At 50.9% G+C, this 21,304-nt stretch overlaps 1 protein-coding gene across 1 annotated transcript in view; it reads right to left on the bottom strand.

The window, feature by feature from the left end:
* Positions 1-21,304, bottom strand: part of LOC140392309 (scavenger receptor cysteine-rich domain-containing protein DMBT1-like) — a 101,925-nt gene that overhangs the window by 22,179 nt on the left and 58,442 nt on the right. Inside the window, exons 5-6 of the mRNA XM_072477626.1 lie at positions 9,500-9,650; positions 265-473 (exon numbers count right to left, since the gene is read on the bottom strand). Of these exons, the coding sequence (XP_072333727.1) occupies positions 265-473; positions 9,500-9,650 (360 nt within the window). The remainder of the gene's footprint in view (positions 1-264; positions 474-9,499; positions 9,651-21,304) is intronic.

Genomic DNA, 21,304 nt, shown 5'->3' with positions numbered 1-21,304 from the left:
AAGGATTGACCCAGGCACAGGTGAATTTGTCCTGTTAAGCAAGACATTCCCAGGTATTTCAAACAGGAAGATTTGGAAACAGTGTGCACAACTTATTAACTTTCTCCTCTAATGTTCTTTGATTAACCTGATTAACTGGATTCAATTATGGTGAAACATAATTGACATATGCCTTAGCTGATACCTAGTTGCTCCTCAAAACTAATGAGACATACGTGCTAATTTAAACTTATATTGAACAAGACAGGAAATTTAAACACTTACTTTGGAGCAACGGCAGAGAGTAGTAATATGCAGTAAAGCCAGCACTCGTTTTACGGTGATTAGACCTAAAATAAATGGTCATAGTGTTGGACGATGATGTAAATGTGTGGTTTGATCCAGTACATATTGTTGCAATCAAAGGAGAATTTGTTGAAGCTCCATCATATATTTCAACATAATCGTTTGTGCACCGCAATGATACTTCCAGCCTGGGGAGAGAATGATTGTAAATTGAAAATGTATATATAGTAATAACATTCACAATTCACAATTTACATAAGAAACTGGGCAACATACACACACACATCTACATCATTTCACTCTTAAATGAATATTGATTGACCGCACTTAGAAGTCCTGCCTTGGCGAGCTGTCAGCCAATCTGATTGACCGAGAGCTCTCCAGCCCATCCAGGTATAGTGCAGCAGTGGCCAGAAGAAACAGTGCAGCACCATGCCTGGGACGAAGTGCAGGGAGCCAGTGTGAGTTAAGCAGCAGGGCTCCCAGGGAGGAAGGGTTAGGCATTGCAGGATAGAGTGGGAGGTGTGAGAATGATAAGCGCTTAATCAGGCCCACACGCACTTCATTCGACCTTTTCTTTCAAAAACAGTTTATTTTATTTAGGTAACCTTTGGGTTGCTGCCACATGCTATTTACATCCTGGAACATTTGGATGATAAACTTAGCACTAGTCCACCATTGGGAAGTGTGCCGTGTCCAAACATTTGTTTGGAAAAAAAATGGGGGGAGAGTCACATACTGTGACCAATTATAAGGGTTTAATTGGCCCCAAGCAGGACAGACACACTAACACACCAGATATTAAACCAAAGTATTTACACACACTACGCTTGTCTTACAGAACTCCAGAAGCTCCAAGTCCAGAGAAAACCAGCGAACACAGGAAAAGGAAGGAAAGAAGACAGCCATGAGGACTCCTTTCATCATGCTCAACACTCTTTTGATGAACATTTGGTTGCGCGGGAACGCGGACCCCATCACTCCAAACCCCTTTACTGTTAACACTTCACTGCCCAGTAGTACCGAGGGCCCAGTCACCAACCACGTTGCATTATCCTGGTGTGCCAAGTTCATAACTTGGTACTCTATCGTACATCATTGAGGCACTGTTGGCATTGGCTATACTCAGTTGTGCAGTACAGACCATGCGCCTCCGCAAGTGGAAAAGGAGAGCGTACCGCGCTCGAACCCCAGTCTATCGGATCCGATCCCCGATATTCAGCTATGACCAGACCCCCGCGACATATGAATAATAAAACATGCAGTGGCGGTTTTTCCTGTAAATAAAAAGAGAATGTATGGAAATGTATGATCCTGAGCTTGACTGCCAAGCCAGGAAAGAATATATTGAATGTTGTAATTGTTATTGTATGTTTAGAGAGATAAGATTGTATAATACTTCAAGAATTGTTTAGGTAAAATTAAAGGTTCCCGGTTTATTTTTTTCCAGACACATGCCCCTGCCTGACATAGCGCCCTCAAGAATTGTTTAGTTAAATTTTTGTGCATAGCTAGAATCAGAGTAGTGGCCATGTGGGAGGTGCCCCCCCAGTGGGGAAACGAAGACAACATTTATGTGATCCTTCACGCTTCGCGTTAGGATCACAAGGCGGGAATGTAGCCATGTAAAATGGCTGCGTTCCGATTAATCTGGCCAAAACCCAGTTTAAAACGGCTAACCCGAAAGACTGCTGGGAAAAGCAGCCAAGAAGACACAAGCAGGCAGCTGCAGACAGTTTTGCATATTCGGCTCTGGGAAGGTAGCCCAGATCGATACTCAGGGCTATCAACAGCCCATCAACCCATGTATTCGCAGTTGCATTCAGGACTGTTTGCAGCCAATCTATTCAGACATCCACAGTTAAATCGGCTATCCCCGGGAACAATTGCAACATATTAGCAACTGAATACCGGGCCAGACCTGTCGGCGCCTGCAGTGGCCGAAACAAAGACAGGTGAGCGACCACCCCCCGATCGAGGAATCGCCTCACCATTGGACAAATCGACCCCAGAGATTGGGGACAGAATCCAATCACTTGGGACTCAGGGTCAAGGGCCGCCCCGGGAGGCGGGAAGCCCCTGGGCCCTATAAAAGTGAGGGTCCAAGTTCAGATCTCTCTCTCTCTCCTCTTCGCCTGCTCGAGACCTTCGCAAGACCAGCCACCGGCAAGTGTAAGTTTGAATCCAACGATCGTTATCCGGTAGAGACACCTAGCCACCGACCTGTAGCAGCCTTTTGAATCCCGCGGGCCAGATTTGATTGGACAAGCCATTCGTTTCACTGACCTGGTGGGCTCTTCCTAAGTTAAGTATTGGCCAGTAGTGATAGGTTTATTATATAGAAAGTAGTATTAGGGTATTAATATTGCTTGTTGTATATAATAAATGACCGTTGTTTTAATCCTTACTAAGCGGTGTGTTATTAATCATAACCTGAACTTGAACACGTGGCGGTATCATAAAGATACCTGGCGACTCATGAGCAAAGGTGACCTAAACAGAGCAATAGACTAAGGTTAAAAAGAGCAACAATAGCAGCATCTTTCATTATTTGGATAACTCAAATCCTGATTAATTCTCCAATCTTTAAGCCAAATACTTCAGCAGGTTAACAGCAGTTTAAGTTCCAGCTGAAATATTTGGCCCAATTTCTACCCTGTGTAAGTTGATGGTTTGTGATTGGCTTCATTGTATCCAATCCTGGGCAAGCAGGCATGGCCTTAGAGTGAAGAGAACCTTTACAAAGACTTCAGGGGCGTCATTCTCCGGCCCCCCAGAGGGGCGGAGAATGGCCGTTGGCCGCCGTGAATCCCGCCCCCGCCGGTTGCCGAAGTCTCCGAAGGGAGAAAAGTCGGCGGGGCGTTAATGGCGCCGCTGCCGCGGAGAATGTCACGGGTCTGCGCAAGGCAGCCGATTTTCGGCCTGCCGATATTCTCCCTTCCGGATGGGCCGAAGTCCCGTCGACGTGATGACCGTTCACGTCGACGTGAATCAAACCTCCTTTTCATCGGCGTGACCCGGTGCTCCAGGCTCACGCCGACCAGCGTGGAGGTGAGTGACGGCCTGGGGGGTTGGCTCTGGGCAGGCGATGGCGTGGCCGCAGTCTGATTGCGTGAGGAGAGGTGTGTCTCGGGTTGTGTGTGTGTGTGTGCGGCGGGGGGGGGGGTGGTTAGAGTAGGCTGGGCTCCGGGGGAGTGCCGGGAGGGGGTCCGTGCCGGGGTGGAGGTTGGGGGTGGGGTCCGTGCCGGGGTGGAGGTTGGGGGTTGGGGGGGGGTCCGTGCTGGGGTGGAGGTTGGGGGGGGGGGTCCGTGCTGGGGTGGAGGTTGGGGGTCGGGGGGGGGTCCGTGCTGGGGTGGAGGTTGGGGAGGGGGTCCGTGCTGGGGTGGAGGTTGGGGGGGGGGGTCCGTGCCGTGCCGGGGTGGAGGTTGGGGGGGGGGGGTCCGTGCTGGGGTGGAGGTTGGGGCGGGGTCCGTGCCGAGGAGGGGGATGGGAGGGCAAGTGAGTTGGTCCACCTGGCCAGGTGCCAGCCTCCAACAGTTGGACCCATGCGGTCCATGCCACCTGGCTGGGGGGAGGAGGGGATATGGGCAATGATGACATGTCGTCGTTCCCCTCCCCCCCACCAGGCCATCATGTTGTCATATCATCCAGCGATGTTGGCCGCCGTGGTGGCAGCCGCTCATGGCTATGTTGCCCTGGATGAGGAGGAGGAGGAGGAGGAGGAGGAGCGTGCCAGAGAGGCGACGCAGGCTGCCGCAGAGGGGCAGGTGGCAGCCGCCCAGGCTGGAGGGACACCTGACCGACAGGACGAGGAGGGGGAGGAGGACGTCGCGGCCCCACGGCAACGGAGGCACCCGAGGGCGCCCCGTGTGTACCGGCCCTGGCAGTCATACCAGGACCTCACGGACCGGGAATGCAGGAGACTCCGGATAAGCCGGGAAACCGTGGCACACATCTGCCACCTGATGGCACACCTGTCACCGCGTGGCACTGCCGGGGGACACCCTCTCCCCGTGTCCATCAAGGTTACGGTGGCCCTGAACTTTTATGCAACGGGGTCATTCCAGGCACCGAGTGGGGACCTGTCCGGCATATCGCAGACATCGGTGCATCCGGGCAGTGACAGATGCCCTATATGCCATGGCGCACCGCTACATCCGCTTCCCCGTGGACCGGGCCAGCCAAGATGCCCGGGCCGTGGGCTTCTCTGCCGTTGCCGGGTTCCCCATGGTCCAGGGCGCGATCGATGGGATGCACGTCGCCGTGCGGCCACCTGCAGATAACAGGGCCGTGTTCACTAATAGGAAGGGGACCTATTCAATGAACGTACATGTGGTCTGCGACCACCGCATGATGATTCTGCACGTCTGCGCCCGTCACCCAGGCAGTGTACACGACTCATTCGTGTTGTCGCGGTCATCCATCCCCGGCATGTACGAGGGACGCCATCCCCGGCTGAGGGGCTGGTTGCTGGGCGACAGGGGCTACCCATTGCGATCGTGGCTGATGACGCCTATACGGAGGCCACACAATGAGGCGGAGAACCGCTACAATGATGCCCATGTAGCGACAAGGGGAGTGATCGAGAGGTGCTTTGGTGTGCTGAAGATGCGTTTCAGGTGCCTGGACCTCTCTGGGGGCGCCCTCCAGTATCGGTCAGATAGGGTCGGCCGCATCATTGTGGTGTGCTGCGTCCTGCACAACATAGCCCGGCAGAGGGGCGATGTGCCGCAGGCAGAGGAGGGCGGAGTGGAGGAGCAGCAGGAAGAGGCCCAGTCCTCCCCAGATGAGGGGGATGGGGGCAATGGTCAGGGCAGATGGGGTAGACACAGGCGGGTGGCTGTCCACCGTTACCGGCTGGCCCAGCGGGCACGGGACAGACTGATAGACGCCCGCTTCACTGACTAGATGGGCGTGGGAATCGGGTAGCATGGCCACAGACCGCACACCATGGCAACAGCCGACCACCCACACCCCCCACCCATCCACCCACCCAGCACCCTCACCCCCCTCCCCAACCCCACCCACCCCACCCGCATGCACACCACCCCCCCCCCCCATTGCCGATCCACCTGCGGCACAACGGGCCGGGCTCACACAGTTGCGGGTGGACGCGTGTCTATCGCAGGCCATGGAGGATGATGACAACCCGCCCTGCGATGAGCTCCTAGCTCTACATCGTTGGACTATGTCTGACCCATCGCCACAGTACCACCATCCACCCGGACCATCCCTGCATGCGGCTGTGACACTGAAGCGCACGGTCCCGTCCTCTGCCCGGGGGATGTTGATGGCGGCCCAGGGGGAAGGGGGCAGACTCACCTGGGGCTGAGGTAAGACCACCCCTCACACACACTTGCGCTCAACGTACATGACACCCCCGCACACTTTGGACAGAGCACAAAGGCAGCTTCGGTAGGTGTAACATTGACTTTAATAACCAAAGGAGTTCATGCACGTGCCCTAGCCCCTAAAACTCATCTGTGCCCTGCACCCGTGCCAACTTACTCAGTGTCTAATTGTTTGGCCTTACGGGCCCTTTGACTACGTCTACATGGTTCCCCAGACGGTACAGCAGAACTGGAGGTGGACTCCTGTGATTCCTGCACCCTGACACTGGATCCCTTTGGCGGCCATTTCCTGGGGCGTCCTGGCCTAGATGGGCCAGGCTGTGGCCCGGGTGACTGGGATGGCGAGCTGCCAGCCTGTCCTGCCCGTTGCTCACCCGATGCACCTGGGACGGAAGGGGGGAGTCCGAGGTGTCGCGGTGTACCGGGACCTCCCCTACAGAGGGAGCCGGGATGGACCACACCACCTCCTCCTCCCTCGGGGTGCCCGATGGCCCCCAGGCCTCTACATGGGTGGGGGATGCGAACGGACTGGCCATCCGACGCCCCCCCGACATCTGGCGCTGCCAGTCCTGGAGGCCCGTGCTGGTATCGACAGGGGTCTGCAGGTTTGCAGCCATGGAGCCCAGGGGGTTGGCAAACCCTGTCTGTGACAGTGCGACGCCGGCTCGCACATGGCCACTGGCGCCGATGCCCTCAGCAATGGCCTGCAGAGACTGGGCCATGGCCTGCTGAGACTGGGCCATGGCCTGCAGAGACTGGGCTATGGCGTTGAGCGCCTCTGCCATCTGGCATTGGCACTGGCTCATGGCCTCCTGTGAGAGGGCAGCCATGTCCTGGGCCACAGACGCCGCCTGCACGGAAGGCCCCAGGCCTCGCAAACCGTTTCCCATGCCTGACACCGTCGCACCCATTGCCTCCACCGCGGACGCCACCCGTGCGGTGTCAGCCTGGGTGGCACGCATGACCGGCACCACTCCCAGCTCCTGGACGCGGGTGGACTCCTCCACCTGCGACCGCAGCCGCCGCAAGCCGCCCGTCACCCTCTTCGCTCGTCTCCGGGTCGGTGGTTGCATCGGATCTATGTGTGGGTGTGGTAACTGCAGGAACCCGGGATCCATCTGGGCGGCAGATGTTCGCTTGGGCTGGGCTGCCCTCCGACCGCCCGGTCCCTCTGCTGCTCCTACCTCCACCTGCTGCACCGGGACGGCTGTGTTGTGCGCACCAGTGAGTGTACCAGACGCCTCATCACTCAAGTGCCCAACCGTGGTGAGTGTTTCTGCGATGGTGGAGGGTGTTGGTGACAGCAGTGGCGTTGTGTCGTGCTCTTCGTCCCACTCTGAGTCCTTGGCACTTTGGGGTGGGGGTTCGTCTCCACCCATCCACTCTGAGTCACTGTCCGGTATTTCGTCTTCCTGGGTAGTGCTGTCCCGGGTAGGGGTGTCCTGGGTAGTGGTGTCCTGGGTAGTGGTACCCTGGCTCGGATGTGACGGGGGCCTGTGGCTGCCCCCCTCGTCGCTGGGTGGTCGCTCCCGCACGTGACGGTGGTGTCGTCTCCCTGTTGCTCCAGGTCTCTCCGTCTCCCGTGGTGTGCGAGGAGCATCCTGCGGGCGTCGCATGCTGGAGGGTCCGGGTCTCTCCATCTCCCGTGGTCTCCGAGGGGCATCCTGCGGGCATCGCATGCTGGAGGGTCCGGGTCTCTCCGTCTCCCGTGGTCTCCGAAGGGCATCCTGCGGGCGTCGCATGCTGGAGGGTCCGGGTCTCTCCGTCTCCCATGGTCTCCGAGGGGCATCCTGCGGGCGTCGCATGCTGGAGGGTGCGGGTCTCTCCGTCTCCCGTGGTCTCCGAGGGGCATCCTGCGGGCGTTGCATGCTGGAGGGTGCGGGTCTCTCCATCTCCTGTGGTCTCCGAGGGGCATCCTGCGGGCGTCGCATGCTGGAGGGTGCGGGTCTCTCCATCTCCTGTGGTCTCCGAGGGGCATCCTGCGGGCGGTCTGCATCTGCGGGGATGGGTGCCTGGACGTTTGGTCCTGCGATACACAATGAAGCATGCATGGTTAGACATCAGGCAGTGATCAGGTGATACGGGGGAGGGGAATATAGGGGAGGGGGGATATGGGGGAGGGGGACATGTAGGAGGGGGGATATGGGGAGGGGGTGATATGGGGGAGGGGGGATATGGGGGAGGGGGGATATGGGGGATATGGGGAGGGGGGGATATGGGGGAGGGGGGATATGGGGAGGGGGATATGGGGAGGGGGGATATGGGGGAGGGGGGAATATGGGGGAGGGGGGATATGGGGGAGGGGGGATATGGGGGAGGGGGGATATGGGGGAGGGGGGATATGGGGGGTATGGGGGAGGGGGGATATGGGGGAGGGGGGATATGGGGGATGGGGATATGGGGAGGGGGGATATGGGGGAGGGGGGATATGGGGGAGGGGGGATATGGGGAGGATATGGGGGAGGGGGGATATGGGGGAGGGGGGGATATGGGGAGGGGGGATATGGGGGAGGGGGGATATGGGGGAGGGGGGGATATGGGGAGGGGGGGATATGGGGAGGCTCACCCTGCCTGCTCTGACGAGGTCGTTCACCTTCTTGTGGCACTGGGTGCCTGTCCGTGGTGTCAGGGCCACAGCGGTGACGGCCTCTGCCACTTCCCTCCACAGACGCCGGCTGTGGCGTGGGGCAACTCTGCGGCCGTGCCCGGGATACAGGGCATCCCTCCTCTGCTCCACCGCGTCCAGGAGCGCCTCCACATCGCGTGACTCGAACCTCTGGGCTGAGCGACGGCCAGCCAACCAGTCGGGTGTTGCGGTCTGGTGTTGCGGTCGGGTGGGGGGGAGTAGCGCGGCCTTATGAGCCATCACGCCGTGCAGCGCGTATGACGCTGCACGGCGTGAACCACTGCGTAAGCGCGGATCCCGTTACGTCGCTGCTAGCCCATTTCGGGCCGGAGACTATCGACCCATTTTTCCGACGTGACCCAAGTCGGATTTGCGCCGTTTTTTGCGCCGATCGGCGGTCTTTCCGCCGATAACGGAGAATTTTGCCCCAGAAAGGAATATTTTGGAGCAATGTGAGAAAAGAGAAAGGGAATGAGTCTAATTGGACAGTTCTTTCAATGACCCACTATAATCACAATGCAGCCGAAAGGCACCTTGATGAGTTGTTATTGTAATGATATGCAGTAACAGTGTATATAAAAGTGTAGATAGCCTCCGACTATTAGGTGTCAAGCAAGGGGAACAGCACACTGGAACCGGACAAAAGCAGAATTGATCAGTTACAGTAGCTTTTAGTAGCATGTTTAAAAGATCCACAGTTTGGTTAGCAAGTTTAGTTTACCCACAGTTAATTCAACATTAAATAACTAGTCTTGAATTAGATGTTCTGTCGTACACTGATTTATTTATCATCATAGTACACGAACATAACAGTAATGTTATGGGCTGGTTTAACACACTGGGCTAAATCGCTGGCTTTGAAAGCAGACCAAGGCAGGCCAGCAGCACGGTTCAATTCCCGTACCAGCCTCCCCGAACAGGCGCCAGAATGTGGCGACTAGGGACTTTTCACAGTAACTTCATTTGAAGCCTATTTGCGACAATAAGAAATTTTCATTTTTTCATTTAATGTTCTTTGATTCTACAATACAGATGGTCTGATACATCATATGGGTCAGTTTCTTTCCATGCTGAAAATTTTACATTGTAGATCACTGATTGCCCTTTCGCATTGACAAAACGGAAATATTAACTGTGGGGCAGACGTTGGTTTAGAACTTTTCAGACAATTTAGTGCCTATTCAGCATTAGCTGCCGCTGACAGTCACAATGAGCAAGTGGAAACATGGTTACTTACTGAAAATCATCCAATTTCAAAATTATTCTCATTCCATTGGCCACTTTTATGTACCAAATGCATCCGGCATTATTTGGATACAGTTCTGGATAATTGGGGCTGGTAAATGATCCATCATCACTCTTAAGCCTCCCTCCACATCTTATTTGATCTAGTTACAATGAGGAAATGATTAATGTAAAATAAGATGTTGATCCTTTTTCAATAATTTTGCCTCCTCATCTGAGTAATTTCACCCCTCACTGAGATATATATATCGAAGGGCTCCCATCACACTCTTACAGCTCATTCAACTAGCTGATATCTATTTATCTAAGCTGAACCTTCACACACCCCATAATTGTTGGGGATATTGCAGCAGAACCTAATGTTGTTCATTTCGAATATCCGCAAATTTGCAATCCCATTTGTGTTTACTGGGTGGAGATGGCATAAGAAATTCCCATTGATTTTATTGTAACATTGCCAATCTGACAGTCCTGAAATTAATTCAATAAAGCTTTGCATTGATAGATTGCAAGTCTTTAATTTTTTTATTTCCTTCCTTTTAACACAGAGATGGTGAGGTGGTAAACAGCTGTCATGATTGAGATCAGCTAATATGGATATGCACTAGTAAACCAAACCAAGTTGTTCCAGAAAGTGACTGACTATTGATCAGATTAACACATTGGCAATAAAAAGAGAAAGAGCGGGAAAAATTCAGCAGCTTTGAATACATCTGCGGAGAAAGAAACAGCAAATGTTTTGAGGCCTGTATGATTCTTCTTCTGAACACTTTGCAAACTGATGTAGGTAAATAAACTTGATTGCTTAGTTTCTCATGGTCTTTTAAAAAGTGTATTTTTCTCTTCATAACTGTTTCTTCATTTGTCCCGAAACTTCTATATCCTTTAAAACAAATTCTGTTTATCATTTTTCTTAGATTCCACTTTCCTGTTCGAGCACCCTTTCTCTCACTGTCTGTTTTACTCCATAGGATGAATTTAGACATCCTGATTGAAGAGGTGCTGTAACTGTTCTCCTAATACTTTGAAATACTGCTGTTGGTAGCGACATCATTGAATTGAGCACGGTCAGCTCAGCTCATTTCCCCCACATATTTTATATGGGGTGGAATTCGTAGTCAGCACCACCTTTTAAAAGACTTCTGTCCCAACATCAAACTTGCTTTTTTATTGGCGGCACAATTTCTGCTCTTCGAAACACTCTCCGCAATACATTCTGTCCAACATTAAAGTTACTTTCCTGGGGCAGCATGGTGGCGCAGTGGTAGCACTGCAGTCTCACGGCGCCGAGGTCCCAGGTTTGATCCTGGCTCTGGGTCACTGTCCGTGTGGAGTTTGCACATTCTCTCCGTGTTTGCGTGGATTTCACCCCCACAACCCAAAGATGTGCAAGGTAGGTGGATTGAACACGCTAAATTGCCCCTTTATTGGAAAAAAATGACTTGAGTACTCTAAAATTTTTTATTTTTTTTAAAGTTACTTTCCTTGTCCAAACTGTTTGTCTGGGGTTTCCGTTGTCCTTAGGCTGCAGTTACATTGGATGAGCGAAAGAAACACTTTCACATTTTAAGAAAAATGTGAAAATTAATCGGCACTTAAATAATTTTCTCTCCAATGCATTCAAGTAAAATAATCAAAACTCATATTTCTGTGCATTCAGATTTTTATAGAGTGAAATGTTCTCAATATCTTTCCATGAATCACATTCAGTCTCCCACTGCAGCAGAGTTCTGGGGAGTTCACTATCTAACTCTGTGGTAGCAACCTCTCTAAATAAACCCTGCGCTATGTTTTTATGAACGTAAAATGTGGCACCTCTAATTCGTTTTCTCTTTGCGGCAACAACAAATATATAACAGAAGAGGAAACTGGCGATGAGGATTTGGCGCATAAATATCCATTGATGAAGGTTTGAGGGTCGAAAGAAAACCATCATCAACACTTGGGCTTAAAATTATTGACGTGTTTGTGTCAAGTAAAAAAATACTCTTTAGATCATAGAGAGGTGTCGGTGGGTCAATCGGCAGCCAAGTGCAAAATAAGGATCTCAAATATAAACCGGGACATAACTGTGAGGTACTGGAGCATATGGTTTAAAAAATAATCGAATTTTCAGGCGCACTTACTTTTTGTAGTGGTAGAAGCTGCAGGGATCGCACATGTGGCACTGCTGCGGGAACTGGAACCTGGAAGGCTGCCAACTCTGCAACCTACTGATCGGGAACAGATTGTACAGCAAAAGAACGAATTGGTTTGCTTCTGGGCTTGGGGATTGCTGGCTTCAGGAAATAAATGGTAGGGAGAATTGCTGAAAAAGTTCAAATCAGGGAACTGGAATGGACTTTAATTTTGACAGCTGACAATTATGACATCCAGTATCCTAAGTCGGAGCAGCACACAAATGTGCATACTTTATCTAGTCTGCCACTACAGGTCAAAAAGATCACAAAGCCAAACAAGAATCTAAGGAAGATTTTGTAAATATTTTATTTCTCTCTCATAATAATAATAATAATCGCTTATTGTCACAAGTAGGCTTCAATGAAATTACTGTGAAAAGCCCCTAGTCGCCACATTCCAGCACCTGTTCGGGGAGGCCATGTGAAAACATACCGGAAACTTCATCTCAAGTACAAAGGTGTACAAGATCGATCCAGTGATGGGGAAGATTCTTGATATCGTCCAAAAAGGCACTTTAGCAAATGTGCACCAAAAGAATCCAGACCTTGAACCTTACATCACTAGGCGTCTTGAGTTGACAGTTCGGAGTGGAGTTCTAATGTGGTGTACTCGAGTGATAATTCCACCCTGTCTACAAAACAGAATCCTTGGACAGCTACATGAAAGTCATCCTGGTGTGGTGAGGATGAAGGAGTTGGCATGATGGCCGGTATAAGATGCCAATCCTGAGCTACATTAAGGAATACTTCACCCCTGCTACCTTTGCAACCATGAGGATGGCCTACACAGCCATGGAAGACAATTCATATTGACGATGTTGGGCCATTCGAACAACTTATTTTGTTAGTGATGGTTGATGCCACTCAAAGAGGCCAGAAATCACAATCAAGTCCATAGCAGCCAAAGACAATTGAGAGAATAGGTGAGGTGTTTGAAGGTTCGGAAGGCTGGCACAACTTGTGAGATAATGGGACTCAATTTATATCAACAGAGTTTGGAACTTACTTGAAGGGAATGATATTCACCATATTAAATCTGCTCCGTATTACCTAGCAACCAACGCGTTGGCCAAACGCTTTGTGCAATCACTCAAACATGCAGTAAAGGCATTGACAGCTCAAGGTTCTTTACCTAGGCTTGTTAACTACTTTCTAATGTGACATAGAAATCCGGACCATTCAACATTGTAATCTCAACAACGATGCTACTATTCAAGTGGAAACTGAGAACGCAATTTGACATCTTGACATCACCTACAACTTTGGAAATTGTCAGGTGGCAGCATCAAACACAAATGGTTGTCAGAGGGCCAAATTCGAAGAGTAGACTCTTGAACTGTGGAGTCTTTAACAAGCTAGAAATTATAGCACGAGTGAAAAATGGACTCCAGCTATCATTCCAGTCAAAAGAAGTCCAATATCTTAGACAGTTCAAACAGACAATGGATGAGTTTGGCTTCGACACACTGACCATTTATTATCTTCATGAAGTTAATGTACAGAGTCTGCACCAGAAATATTCACATTGGAGATTATAGACAGTCATAAAACAGAACTGAAATCTACTACTGCAGAAATTACAGAGTCTGCCACTACTGAATTGTCAGTACCAACAGAGGCATATCCTGATTAATTTCTCAAGATGTACCACCAACAAGTGAACAGGGAGGAACTTGCATGATCTCAAAGAGTCAAATTCCTGAACGACAGATATTACCAAACCGAGACGGACGTCCTCCAAGAGACTGTCTTACTGTGGTGTATATGTATAAATAATATGGTGATGTAATTTATTAATATTATGTTAATAATATTAATATGGGGGGGTTTAAACTAATGCAGCAGGGGCATGGGAACCTGGATTGTAGTTTTAGGGTAAGGGAGAATGAGAGTATAGAGGTCAGGAGCTCAGATTTGACGTCGCAGGAGGGGGCCAGTGTTCAGGTAGGTGGTTTGAAGTGTGTTTACTTCAATGCAAGGGGTATACGAAATAAGGTAGGGGAACTGGCAGCATGGGTTGGTACCTGGGACTTCGATGTTGTGGCCATTTCGGAGACATGGATAGAGCAGGGACAGGAATGGATGTTGCAGGTTCCGGGGTTTAGGTGTTTTAGTAAGCTCAGAGAAGGAGGCAAAAGAGGGGGAGGTGTGGTGCTGCTAGTCAAGAGCAGTATTACGGTGGCGGAGAGGATGCTAGATGGGGACTCATCTTCCGAGGTAGTATGGGCTGAGGTTAGAAACAGGAAAGGAGAGGTCACCCTGTTGGGAGTTTTCTATAGGCCTCCAAATAGTTCTAGGGATGTAGAGGAAAGGATGGCGAGGATGATCCTGGATAAGAGCGAAAGTAACAGGGTAGTTATTATGGGAGACTTTAACTTTCCAAATATTGACTGGAAAAGATATAGTTCGAGTACATTAGATGGGTTGTTTTTTGTACAGTGTGTGCAGGAGGGTTTCTTGACACAGTTTGTTGACAGGCCAACAAGAGGAGAGGCCACATTGGATTTGGTTTTGGGTAATGAACCAGGCCAGGTGTTGGATTTAGAGGTAGGTGAGCACTTTGGGGACAGTGACCACAATTCGGTGACGTTTACGTTAAGGATGGAAAGGGATAAGTATACACCGCAGGGCAAGAGTTATAGCTGGGGGAAGGGAAATTATGATGCCATTAGACGTGACTTGTGGGGGGATAAGGTGGAGAAGTAGGCTGCAAGTGTTGGACACACTGGATAAGTGGAGCTTGTTCAAGGATCAGCTACTGCGTGTTCTTGATAAGTATGTACCGGTCAGGCAGGGAGGAAGGTGCCGAGCGAGGGAACCGTGGTTTACCAAAGAAGTGGAATCTCTTGTTAAGAGGAAGAAGGAGGCCTATGTGAAGATGAGGTGTGAAGTTTCAGTTGGGGCGATGGATAGTTACAAGGTAGCGAGGAAGGATCTAAAGAGAGAGCTAAGACGAGCAAGGAGGGGACATGAGAAGTATTTGGCAGGAAGGATCAAGGAAAACCCAAAAGCTTTCTATAGGTATGTCAGGAATAAGCGAATGACTAGGGAAAGAGTAGGACCAGTCAAGGACAGGGATGGGAAGTTGTGTGTAGAGTCTGAAGAGATAGGCGAGATACTAAATGAATATTTTTCGTCAGTATTCACTCAGGAAAAAGATAATGTTGTGGAGGAGAATGCTGAGCTCCAGGTAAATAGATTAGATGGCATTGAGGTACGTAAGGAAGAGATGTTGGCAATTCTGGACAGGCTGAAAATAGATAAGTCCCCGGGACCTGATGGGATTTATCCTAAGATTCTCTGGGAGGCCAGGGAAGAGATTGCTGGACCATTGGCTTTGATTTTTATGTCATCATTGGCTACAGGAATAGTGCCAGAGGACTGGAGGATAGCAAATGTGGTCCCTTTGTTCAAAAAGGGGAGCAGAGACAACCCCGGCAATTATAGACCGGTGAGCCTCACGTCTGTAGTGGGTAAAGTCTTGGAGGGGATTATAAGAGACAAGATTTATAATCATCTAGATAGGAATAATATGATCAGCGATAGTCAGCATGGCTTTGTGAAGGGTAGGCCATGCCTCACAAACCTTATCGAGTTCTTTGAGAAGGTGACTGAACAGGTAGACGAGGGTAGAGCAGTTGATGTGGTGTATATGGATTTCAGCAAAGCGTTTGATAAGGTTCCCCACGGTAGGCTATTGCAGAAAATACGGAGGCTGGGGATTGAGGGTGATTTAGAGATGTGGATCAGAAATTGGCTAGCTGAAAGAAGACAGAGGGTGGTGGTTGATGGGAAATGTTCAGAATGGAGCTCAGTCACAAGTGGAGTACCACAAGGATCTGTTCTGGGGCCGTTGCTGTTTGTCATTTTTATCAATGACCTAAAGGAAGGCGCAGAAGGGTGGGTGAGCAAATTTGCAGACGATACTAAAGTCAGTGGTGTTGTCGATAGTGTGGAAGGAAGTAGCAGGTTACAGAGGGATATAGATAAGCTGCAGAGCTGGGCTGAGAGGTGGCAAATGGAGTTTAATGTAGAGAAGTGTGAGGTGATTCACTTTGGAAGGAATAACAGGAATGCGGAATATTTGGCTAATGGTAAAGTTCTTGGAAGTGTGGATGAGCAGAGGGATCTAGGTGTCCATGTACATAGATCCCTGAAAGTTGCCACCCAGGTTGATAGGGTGGTGAAGAAGGCCTATGGAGTGTTGGCCTTTATTGGTAGAGGGATTGAGTTCTGGAGTCAGGAGGTCATGTTGCAGCTGTACAGAACTCTGGTACGGCCGCATTTGGAGTATTGCGTACAGTTCTGGTCACCGCATTATAGGAAGGACATGGAGGCTTTGGAGCGGGTGCAGAGGAGATTTACCAGGATGTTGCCTGGTATGGAGGGAAAATCTTATGAGGAAAGGCTGATGGACTTGAGGTTGTTTTCGTTGGAGAGAAGAAGGTTAAGAGGAGACTTAATAGAGGCATACAAAATGATCAGGGGGTTGGATAGGGTGGACAGTGAGAGCCTTCTCCCGTGGATGGAAATGGCTGGCACGAGGGGACATAACTTTAAACTGAGGGGTAATAGATATAGGACAGAGGTCAGAGGTAGGTTCTTTACGCAAAGAGTAGTGAGGCCGTGGAATGCCCTACCTGCTACAGTGGTGAACTCGCCAGCATTGAGGGCATTTAAAAGTTTATTGGATAAACATATGGATGATAATGGTATAGTGTAGGTTAGATGGCTTTTGTTTCGGTGCAACATCGTGGGCCGAAGGGCCTGTACTGCGCTGTATTGTTCTATGTTCTATGTTCTATATGTTTGATCTGCCATAAAAGTGTTTAAAGGAAAAGTCATTGGCATTGATGCGCTAAAGGGGGAGGGATGTTATGTATTGGAGAAACACTTTGCTGATGAAATGTTACATGATACGCAGTGATGTCAGTGGAACGTTTAGCGGGCTTCTGGGGAGTTCATCATCTTCACCTGTAGCAGCAACGTCTCTTAATAAACCCTGCACTATGTCTCAGGAACTTAAAGCGTGACACCTCTATTTCATTTTCTCTTTGCGGCAACAACAAATTTGTAACAGATTGTTGCTAAGACTTTTCTGGAAGTAGAAAATGTAATGATGGGTTATTTGAAATCTTTGATTCAAGCTACTTGAGAGTTAGCAGATGAAATTAATCTTGAGATAGAATCCACAGAATCCACATTCAGCCCATCGAGACTGCACAGCCCCTCTGAAGGAGCACTCTACCCAGGCCCATCCCCGTAACCCCACGTAACCTGCATATCCTTGGCACTAAGGAGTAATTTAGCATGGCCAATCCATCTAACATACACATAGAAACAACATAGAACATACACTGCAGAAGGCCCATTCGGCCCATCGAGTCTGCACCGACCCACTTAAGCCCTCATTTCAACCTTATCCCCTTAACCCAATAACCCCTCCTAACATTTTTGGATACTAAGGGCAATTTAGCATGGCCAGTCCACCTAACCTGCACGGCTTTGGACTGTGGGAGGAAACCAGAGCACCCAGAGGAAACCCATGCAGACACGGGGAGAACATGCAGATTCCGCACAGACAGTGACCCAGCAGGGAATCAAACCTGGGACCCTGGCGCTGTGAAGTCACAGTGCTAACCACTATGCTACCATGCTGTCCTATCTTTGGACTGTGGGAGGAAACCGGAGCACCCAAAGGAAACTCATGCAGGCATGGAGAGATGTGCAAACTCCACACAGTGACCCAAGACTGTAATGGAATCCGGGTCCCTGTTGTTGTGAGGCAGCAGTGCTAACCCATGTGTCACCGTGCCACTCCAGGATTGTGGCGTGATGATATGATTAAAGTAGTTACACAGCATTTAGAATTAAAAGCAGAGAAACCTGAAACTGGTGGATCACAGCAAGAGTTAGCTAAATTTAGTTAAGAATGAAAAAGTTGGACAAAGAGGAAAAATATGGTGAACTGAAGTAAGCCTGACCGTCAAAAATTCCTAGTTCCTGACTTGCTTTTGTAGCCATAGTATTTATTTAGTTGATCCAGTTACGTGTTGGTCAACAGAATCTGCCTGGATCTGGATAGTGGGGATTTCAGTGATGGTGATGCCAAAATAACATCAGGGTCAGATGATTGCATTTTGTTGGAGATGGTTATTTCCTGGTTATTTCTTTACCATGGAAGTCACTTGTCACTTATCAGCCCAAGTCCAAATGCAGTCCAGATCTGTTGCATCCTGCCTTGGACGGCTTCAGTATCTGAGGAGTTGCTAATCACAGAATGCTTACAGCACGGAAAGAGTCCATCAGCTCATTGGTTCCCATAGAACTGCTGGTGAAAGTTCGTGGACGAACTCAATCGACTGGAATGCCCCGGTATCATCCAACCAGTGCAGTGTGCTGATTGGCCAGTAGTCCCAGTGCTAAAACCTTACAAACCCATACGCCTGTGTGGAGATTGTACGTTGACCGTAGACAAGGAGCTGGATTCTCCGTTCCTGAGGCTAAGTGCTGATGCCAATGGATGATCCGTGGTGTTTCATGACGGGAAAATCGACGCAAAACTCTCACCGATTCTGAGGAGCTAGCACCGGCGGCGTGTGAAACACCCACGGAACATACGCAAAACAGTTGGAGAATCGCCAGGTCCCGTGTTGAGGAGAAGCTGAGGGCGATAAAGCAAGACCTGATGCACTATCAATTACGGCGAGATGAGAGTAGAGAGTAATCAAGGCTTTATTAAGCAGAGATGTGTGGCCTCCTGCAGCTGCTACCAGAAATGGGAGCAGCTCGGTGTGCACAGATATTTATACTCCGCCTACTGGGCGGAGCCAGCAGGCAGCGATCTACCCCCGTACCTGTATTACCGGAGCCTTACCGTATTACCTCTAATACAAACAGTGGTGACTACCACATTCACCCCCTGTTAAAAAATAGTCCAGTGGGGGTGGTGGAAAACTATTTACAGGTTTGTGATGATTTAAAGGTTACAGTCTGGTGAAAATTTACAAATTTAGCCGGTCAGGTGCCTTGATCCTCCGCTGTGAGCGCCTCGGTCCCGGTGGTAATGCAGGCGCCAACTTGGTCTCCTGTGACTCAGAGAGCGTGTTGTCCTCATCTTCATCCCCGGGTGGAACCAGTGGGAGGACGGATCGGCCTGGGGCGGGGGCTGTAGTGAAGTGCGCTGGGGTGAGGGTGGGTGGCGCCAGGGCAATCGGAGGGGGGGTGTGTCGGGTAGTGTTGGGCTGTGGGTGGGGATCCAGCTGGTGCCAAGTCCCTGAGGGAGACTGTGTCCTGGCGGCCGTCGTTGTATGCCACGTAGGCGTACTGCGGGTTTGCATGAAGCAGTTGTACCCTTTCGAACAACGGGTCCGCCTTGTGGAGCCGCATGTGTTTGCAGAGGAGGACGGGTCCTGGAGCTGCCAGCCACATTGGAAGCGAAACCCTGGAGGTGGACGTCCTAGGGAAAGCATGGAGACGTTCATGGGGGGTTTCGTTAGTCGCAGTGCAGAGTAGCAATCGGATGGAGTGCAGTGCGTCGAGGAGGACATCCTGCCAGTGGGAGACCGGGAGATTTTTAGACAGCAGGGACAGCAGGACGGCCTTCCAGACCGCCCGTTATCCCTCTCCACCTGCCCGTTTCCCCAGGGGTTGTAGCTGGTCGTCCTGCTCGAGGCAATGCCCTTGCTGAGCAGGAACTGACGCAGCTCATCACTCATAAAGAAGGATTCCCGGTCGCTGTGGACGTAAGCGGGGACACCGAACAGGGCGAAGATGTTGTTGAGTGCTTTAATGACCATGGCAGACGTCATATCGGGGCATGGGATGGCGAAGGGTTATTCATCGACCACGTTCAGGAAGTACGTGTTTCGGTCGGTGGAGGGGAGGGGCTCTTTGAAGTCCATGCTGAGCTGTTCAAAGGGGCGGGGAGTCTTCACCAGGTGCGCTCGGTCTGGCCGGTAGAAGTGCGGTTTGCACTCCACGTAGACCTGGCAGTCTCTGGTGACAGCCCTGACCTCCGCAATGGAGTAGGGCAGGTTGCAGGCCTTTATGAAGTGAAAGAACCGGGTGACCCCTGGGTGACAGAGACCATTGTGTAGGGCTCGGAGTCGGTCCACTTGTGCGCTGGCACATGTACCTCGGGAAAGGGCATCGGGGGGCCCGTTGAGCTTACCGGGGCGATACAAAATCTCGTAATTGTAGGTGGAGAGCTCGATCCTCCACCTTAAGATTTTATCATTTTTGATCTTGCCCCGCTGTGTATTATTAAACATGAAGGCAACCGACCGTTGGTCAGTGAGGAGAGTGAATTTCCTGCCAGCCAGGAAATGCCTCCAATGCCGCACAGCTTCAACGATGGCTTGGACCTCTTTCTCGACGGAGGAATGCCGAATTTCAGAGGCATGGAGGGTGCGGAAAAAGAATGCCACGGTTGAGGGTGGCGGCCAGAGCGACGTCCGATGCATCGCTCTCGACCTGAAAGGGGAGGGTCTCATCGACCGCGTGCATCATGGCCTTGACAATGTCAGTCTTGATTTCGTTGAAGGCCAGGTGGGCCTCAGCCGTCAGGGGGAAAACTGTGGAGTGGATGAGTGGGCGGGCCTTATCCGCATAGTTAGGGACCTGCTGGGCATAATAGGAGAAAAACCCCAGGCATCGTTTCAGGGCCTTGGGGCAGTGGGGGAGTGGGAGTTCCATGAAGGGGTGCATGCGGTCAGGGTCGGGCCCTAGAACTCCCGTTTTCCACAACATAGCCAAAGATGGCTAAGCGGTTGGTGCGGAACACGCACTTTTCCGTTTTGTACATGAGGTTCAGGAGTTTGGCGGTGTGGAGAAATTTGAAAAGGTTAGCGTCTTGGTCCTGCTGGTCGTGGCCGCAGATGGTGACATTATCTAGGTACGGGAAGGTGGCCCACAGCCCGTACCGGTCAACCATTCGGTCCATCTCACGTTGGAAGACCGAGACCCCGTTAGTGACGCTGAAGGGAACCCTAAGGAAGTGGTAAAGGTGGCCGTCTGCTTCCCGCCTTGCGGATGGGGAGCTGGTGGTAGGCAGATTTCAGGTCCACTGTAGAAAAGACCCGGTACTGTGCAATCTGATTGAACATATCAGATATGCGTGGGAGGGGGTACGTGTCGAGCTGCGTGTAACGATTGATGGTCTGACTGTAGTCAATGGCCATCCTGTGTTTCTCCCCAGTCTTTACTACTACCACTTGGGCTCTCCAGGGGCTGTTGTTGGCCTCAATGATGCCTTCCCGCAGCAGCCGCTGGACTTCTGACCTGATGAAGGTCCTGTCCTGGGCACTGTACAGTCTGCTCCTGGTGGCGACAGGTTTGAGGGAGCAGCGCCTTACCGAATCTGGGTGTACGAAGCTTTCGGTGCTCCCAGAGTTCAGCAGGCACGAGATCACGTGACCGTTGATTTTCACCATCGTTGACGCGGTGGCCAGGTTGTGCTGGTGAGATTGGTCCAGCGTCATCGAAGCGTGCTGCGGGTAGCCGTCGGATGTTGCGGTTGGCGAGCGTGTGCGGTTCCAATGTCGGGATTTCCGGAGACCCTGTGGGGGACAAGATGGCGGCGCCCATGGTGCGCACATTGTGGGATCAGGACAAGA

This window comes from Scyliorhinus torazame, chromosome 16, assembly GCF_047496885.1.
Source record: "Scyliorhinus torazame isolate Kashiwa2021f chromosome 16, sScyTor2.1, whole genome shotgun sequence".
Classification (NCBI taxonomy): domain Eukaryota; kingdom Metazoa; phylum Chordata; class Chondrichthyes; order Carcharhiniformes; family Scyliorhinidae; genus Scyliorhinus; species Scyliorhinus torazame.
This window is presented reverse-complemented; position numbering and strand designations above follow the sequence as displayed.